Source organism: Magallana gigas, chromosome 6 (assembly GCF_963853765.1).
Source record: "Magallana gigas chromosome 6, xbMagGiga1.1, whole genome shotgun sequence".
Taxonomy (NCBI): domain Eukaryota; kingdom Metazoa; phylum Mollusca; class Bivalvia; order Ostreida; family Ostreidae; genus Magallana; species Magallana gigas.
In genome coordinates this window covers 2483546-2490198 of record NC_088858.1, presented here as the reverse complement: position 1 = coordinate 2490198, position 6653 = coordinate 2483546, and the positions used below count along the sequence as shown (strand labels likewise).

The window sequence follows — 6653 nt, the reverse complement described above, 5'->3', positions numbered from 1 at the left end:
CTTGATTGCTCGCTTCAAATCATTTATAGTAAAAAGATATACTTTCTAAACAATTAATAGTTTCACGAAATACATTCTGATCTAAATAAGCAAATTCTATACAAAAAATATTCTTTTCTTTTTAAATGAAGTTTCAGCCCAGACAGAGCTTCTACATTAGCAAAAATGTACACAAGTATGAAGTTGAGAAAATTATTAGAGGTTTTTCAGAAAAACCGGACAACTTACAAAGGATATGAATTTCGTTTAGCAAGATGTAATTTCTGGATATAAAATGATTTTACATGTAAACATACAGATTTCTCTGTTTTGCTCGTCATTATAGACTGATTTTAATGTTAGGTCGTTTCAGATCACTGATTTTTTAGGCAGATGCAGCAAATGCGTCTTTCAACTTAAAATTCTCCGATCCTCAGCCTCAAAGTATTTTTTCATCATAACATGTTATTTATCCTTCAAACTTTAAAAATGAAATGAAATAAAAAGATATTTTGTGATGGTGTCCATGCATTATACGTACTTATTGCAATTTTGGCCACAATTTTACTCACTCATTTACGTTTAGGTACTCAATCTCCGTGTAGCCACAAAGCCAAGCATTTTGATGAAAATATGTGCATAATATAATCACTTCAAAACTAATTAAATCTACCTATATAAAAAGCCGATGGTAGGAATACATACAATCTGGATAAATTAGAGTTATCTAACATTGCTAAGAATCGGAGATCGTTAAACCTGACGTGACACTGACCCGTGATCAAAGGAAAGTAACTCTGTTTTGAAAAAAAGAAAACCTTTTATTCCAATAATTTTTTTCAGTAAAATAAACTTATTATCTCATTGTGGATTTACTCGTTTCTTTAAAAAATTTATTTAATTAGGTTTTAAAATTTGCTAAGGATGTAAATTCATTGTAATGATGAACCATGAAATCCACAAAAATTGAGCCACTATGGTTTCTATTGATTTTATATACATGGTAAATAATGAGTATGTACGTTTCAATTCATTCTCGAAAGCCCTGTGCATTTCTTTTCAATATGTTTTCAACATTAGTTTCTCATTTTACTCACAAAAATGCATGGTGTGTCATTTGTGTCTGAATCCAAAGCTTTAACAAATTAGAGAGAAAACGCCTAGAGCTGAACTCTTATTATCTAACTCCTTTGTAATGGAACATTCTGCACTCAAACTCGGCCTTCCGAACCTGTTTTAGCCCTATATAACTTGTCACTCGGTGCGACACGGCGTTGTCTTTCACAATCTCAGCAGCCACAAAACCGTCCTGTTTAATCAAAGTTCTGGCGAGAATTGATGTTAAAAACTTAGCCACGCCTTTCCCACGATGCTCTTCCTCAACAAATAAATGTCCCATAATTCCATCAAGGTTCTGAACGGCACATCCGGCTAGTCTCCCTGAAGCTTTGTGGTACACGGCAAATCCCGGAAATCCCCAGCTATATTCTTCTAACTTCATCTGACTGATGCCTTTTGGCGTATACTTCCAGAGCTCTTCAATTCTTTTAGTAACGTTCTCATCGATCCCACCAACATAGAAATCCTGAGGAACATCACTGGAATGAGAAAAAAAATTCTATTTGAAAAATAACAATAACAAACTGTCAACTATCTCAAAAATCCATAAATCAAATTACAAATTCAAAGCAGAGCAACACGGACCTCTAAAAAGATAGAGGTAGGATCAGGTGCCATGGATGAGTAAGCATCCTCTGCTGACCGGTCACACCCGCCGTGTGCTCTTTGTCGTAATCGGGAAAAAACGGAAAACTCCGTAGATAATTGGGTGATTAATTATGGTCTAACAATTTGTATGAAAAACGTCAGCCAGCATGCGACCCAGTGGAAGATTGCATTTGCTGACAAGGTCGTTGTATCATATTATTTATAACAATTTCATATGCAATAAGATGTATGTCTTACGCAATAAAGAAAGTTGAAAGTATCCACCATAGAATTTACAAAAAGATGACTTCAAACGAGTCTGTTGATAGTCCTGTTTTTTCAACTTGTTTGTCAGTAGCTTGCTTTATACAAAAAAAAATTAAATCAAAAAAGTTATCGAAATAAGACAAAATAGTTAGCATACTTTTTTTCCCATTTTTAATATATCTTGGTTGATTTTATTATTTGTTTTCATTGCATGCAAATATATCTCGAACAATGCTCTATAAAATATGATATTTTTAGTAAAAATAACTTAAGTATGTTCTAGAATTCTAAAAACTCTATATTAATGACAGAGATGGGGTAATTGAAAAAAAAGTATGAGTAATTGAGCGTAATTAATTACTTTTTTCCAAAGAAATATGACGTAATTTGTAATTGATTTTGTCTTTAATTACAAGTAATTGCATATATATAAATACATTCCAAAAATATCATGTATTTTCAATTACGTTTCAATTATATTTCAATTACTTTTTTCACAGTTTAAAATTTAAAAAGGCGTCTTACATATATGTATGTTTAGTTAGTATACCTGTTTGGTATTGGATTTTGTTCATACAATACTAAAATGTCTCATTATTTTTGATACCGGTATGTTTATACAGCATGACACACTGCCCCTGGTACAGGTCTAATTTTGCTAAGGTGTGAAACCCTCTCATACCAAATTAATAACTCCCCTATTTTAGACTTAAGAAAGTCTAAATATTGCATTACATTTGTTGTATAGTATAGTCATTATTATTATTTTATATACTGATGGGCTGTACTGCCACGATTTGTACTTTCTGAATAAAGATATTTACGGGAACATAAATTCCTAATTGAGAAAATCTATAAATGATAATTAAACTAAAAGCCGACATTTCAAAACATTACCGTTCATAAAGCTTTGTGCATCTTAACGCTGTTTTTAAATGCATTTGTTCTCAAAATTTTAAAAATAAAACTTAAGTAAATGAAATTTAATTACGTTTGTCAAATTAATTGAAAGTAGTTAATTACATTTTTAAAACTCAATGTAATTGTAAGTATAAGATAAAATTATCAACGTATTTGAAAGTATTTAATTACATTTCAAAGTAATTGCCCCAATCCTGATTAATGATTTAATAATTATTTGTCCTGACATGCTAAACAGTTTTCTATACTGATATATACTGTAAATTATTAGTAGTGGCATACATCGTGAACATTTCATAAACTTTACTATTGTACAGTTTACAAACACTGAAATCGGCCGATTTAGTTTCCTCCAGAAATCTATTTTATGAGATAAGGATACTGGACAAAAGTAGGAGCAAGCAAATGAGGGCACAAGCATGGAACTTACAAATCCAGGATGTCTGTTGAATTTTTGGTGAAGTAAAGTCGAGTTGTTCCGGGAAGATATGCGTCATTGAAACTTCCAGGGATAAATATTCCCTCTAGGTGAAGCAAGGTTCTGGAATTTACGCCTAAAACAGTGGTTTTGTTAGATTTGTATTCATTCTTTCAAAAAACGACTCTAAATACTATATGGACTTTCACATTACCTCTGAAAAATAAGTTTCTTTTTAAATCGAGAACACCGGGCGAACGTATGACGTCACTTAGATTTTTATGGTTCCAGCAAAAAACATTCACAAGTGAACTACAATAAATGTTCTGTAAAAACAAAATCCATTATATTTATTACTAAAGTGAGAATTTTCTAAAAACTATGTACAAGCGTTAATATATAAATAAATAATTTATGATTATATACATTCCCAATTATTATTCATGAGCCGGAGCCATCATCATCATACTGATTGTTATAAAATCAATATAAATCAAAGTCAGGTCTAAGAGACAAACAAACCTTACTCATTGATTGGCTTCCACTGACAACAAACACTTGCGGGGCACTGATGTTATCTACCCACAATTCCAGGCCACTCGGTACCCCTCTAATAAAACTCCTCACCATTCCATACATCTATATATTTAGATGGATAGACAGGATGAAGTATTTTACAGTTAACATTAATCTTAATGAATATCAGATATCAATTTCATCATAAGATGATCCAGTTTGGTACATAATGAATGTAATTCAAAATTTTATACAAAGCTTTGATCAATGATTTCATATGCTGGCTTCTTTGTAAAGATTTAAGATGGTTAAAAAGAACAAATTATAATATAAAATATAAACAATTATCTGTTAGTCGGATGTTATGCATTAATTAAGAGTGGAACAAATCTTAATAACCTTTAGAGGGTTTATAATTCTACACAGGTGTACGTAAATTTTAGTACAATGGCTACTTCCTACAATTTATTTGTGCTTGCGTTTTCAACATGATCGCAACATTTCTATGGAACTCGGTTGTGTCTTGTTCGAAGAGAAAAACGATTCATATTTTCGTGCGAAAAACAATCTCAAGTTTGCGTGAGAATTTAAATAAAAATACGCTAAAAGCTGAATAACACAATATCCTCTGGTGTATTTCTTTACATGTAGTTTTTGTAGTTTTGGAAACGAGATAAATGGAGCACAATATAATAAAGGTCCCACATCGCTGAGTTTAATTCTATAAGTAATGGTTAGTAGCAGTATATAGTCCCTCATTTCACATACTGAACAGTCCTTTGAGGCCAACGCGCAATTTACTCTTCAGTATCTGACAAAGATAGTTTTCATTAAGGTGTGCACCTTAAAAACATTTTTCATCGATCATTATAATCTGCTTTGTTTGCAATAATTTTCATTTATGCATGCTTTTAACAAAGTGGTTGTCTGTATCACTCAAGCGTATTATCTCAATTGTCCTCGTGAGTAGAAACTTAATGAACCGATAGCATATTACTTCCAAGACAGAATGTAGGACAATAAAAAACTTAATGGACCAGGTGATACAAATTTGATTAACACACATGTATGTAAAATACGCTCAAACAGCAATTTCACCTGTATGTGTAGCTTGGCTCTTACCTGAGCTGAGAAAGGAAGTCCACTGGCCAGTTGGTCGAGGATTCTAGCGAGATTTTGACGAGGAACTCTAACGGCCATTGTTGAACGATAAAGCGTCATCTACTATAAGTTAAAGTTTTCTTATCTTCCTGTCCCTTCAAGGCAACTTATCTCTTGACGTCATCTTCGGAAGAGCCATTTCTAATATCCATACTGATCCAACAACTCATGAACGGATAATTCAGAGTTTATATAAAATTATTGAAATGTCATATCAGTTACAGGCTTTACACCTGTAAATATTTATTGCATTTCTCATATTGCAAGCCTCCTTACTTAAAGCACATAACATATGGTGTCTTCTTCTTTTGCTTTGGGTTCTCTGACTTTTTGTTACATGGTGTATTTTCTGCAAATCAACTTAAGTATAACAATGTTTTTTTGACCCGATACTAAAGATTAAGAAATATCAAATAGAAATGTAAAACGTAAGTTACCATTTTTTATAAGCACGTACATACGTATGTTTTCTATATAGTTTACTCTTGGTCATCGTTTGGACGTAAATTGTGATTTATGATTTATTTGATGTAGATGATTTAGAAACAAACATGCGGTCTTTATTAATAAATTTCTTTTAATATTTTCGAGATTTACATAAAACATGTTCATAGACAATGGTACTTGTATTAATTTGAATTTAGATTAAACAGTTTATTACCTTGACATGCAGTTTTTCAATGAACGGGACTTTGACATCACAATTTAGTCGGGCCACTTTTTATTTTGCTCGAAAAGTTACTTTTTGATTTATATTGTTTTATAGACATGGGTATGGTAGGATCTATCCCGTATGACATTTTTAACTGTTTTTTTTTTCAAGAATACCGGTATAAAGAATATCAATATGAAATTTAATTATTGTGGTAAGCTTTATTCCTTGCCTGTCAGACTGTTGATGACCTCTGGTGTAACATTCTCATTTTGTAATATGAAATTTTACCATGTCTTAACCATAGATAAGGAGGTTTTTGTAAACTCTTCACTAATTCATAAATAAATCTCTACAAAAACGAAGAATTATTACAGTTTTTTAACTGTATGTGTTAAAAGACTTGTCTGACAACATGACATTTGCTATTAATATATATATATTTCTAGTCACTCTTTATTTCATTAGAGATTATAAATGCTAAATGATTAAATTAAGAGAATCACAAATCCCTGTGGGGAAATAATTTTTCCCATATGAAAAATAAATTTTCATACAGAATCTTAATTTTCTAGCGGTAATATTCCCTACCTGAATATTTCAAATTCCCGTAGAAATTTAAATTTTCAAAAGTATTCCCATTTTTAGACTTGATCCATATATATCTTGATGAACATGGGCTCTTGTATTTGGGGACCAGCTTAAACGTAAACACGGTTCCGTTCACGCGTTAATGCCATGTTCAAAACCCTCTTATCTTTCCAGCCAAGCATCAGCTACCTTGATTGCTCGCTTCAAAACATTTATTGTAAAGAAAAATACTTTCTAAACAATTTATGGTATAATGAAATACATTCTGACCCAAATACACAAATACGTGTATTGTTATTCCCCTTTTCAGAACGTGATATGCTAAAAGAACTTGATGAAGATTTATAATCCTTTTCAGAAATATATACTTGTCAGTAAAAATATTCGTAGCAATATTTTTATTACCATAATACGACTTAAATTTAGGTTTTTTTGTTCAAG

General features: G+C 31.5%; 1 protein-coding gene across 3 annotated transcripts; it reads right to left on the bottom strand.

The window, feature by feature from the left end:
- Positions 1-886: 886 nt before the first annotated feature.
- On the bottom strand, positions 887-5680 carry LOC117689273 (uncharacterized). 3 transcript variants are annotated; one of them, XR_004601615.2, is made up of 5 exons: positions 4931-5680; positions 3820-3931; positions 3507-3618; positions 3305-3428; positions 887-1577 (listed from the first exon to the last, which is right to left on the bottom strand). XR_004601615.2 is itself a non-coding variant. In XM_034469847.2 (5 exons), exons 1-5 carry the CDS (start codon positions 5027-5029, stop codon positions 1157-1159), a joined length of 873 nt encoding a protein of 290 aa, XP_034325738.2. In that variant the 5' UTR covers positions 5030-5664; the 3' UTR covers positions 887-1156. The 3 variants fall into 3 exon arrangements, 2 of the variants coding, with proteins under 2 accessions (XP_034325738.2, XP_034325739.2); XM_034469847.2 differs by having other exon boundaries at positions 3815-3931; positions 4931-5664; XM_034469848.2 differs by lacking the exon at positions 3507-3618 and having other exon boundaries at positions 4931-5663.
- Positions 5681-6653: the final 973 nt, after the last annotated feature.

Excerpts from the sequence above, each read along its gene's own strand:
- LOC117689273 (XM_034469847.2), bottom strand. The coding sequence starts at position 5,029 with ATGACGCTTTATCGTTCAACAATGGCCGTTAGAGTTCCTCGTCAAAAT. Across the intron at positions 3,932-4,930 it reads GACTTCCTTTCTCAGCTCAG|ATGTATGGAATGGTGAGGAG; the intron begins GTAAGAGCCAAG and ends CTAAATATATAG. Across the intron at positions 3,429-3,506 it reads AAGAAACTTATTTTTCAGAG|GCGTAAATTCCAGAACCTTG; the intron begins GTAATGTGAAAG and ends CCACTGTTTTAG.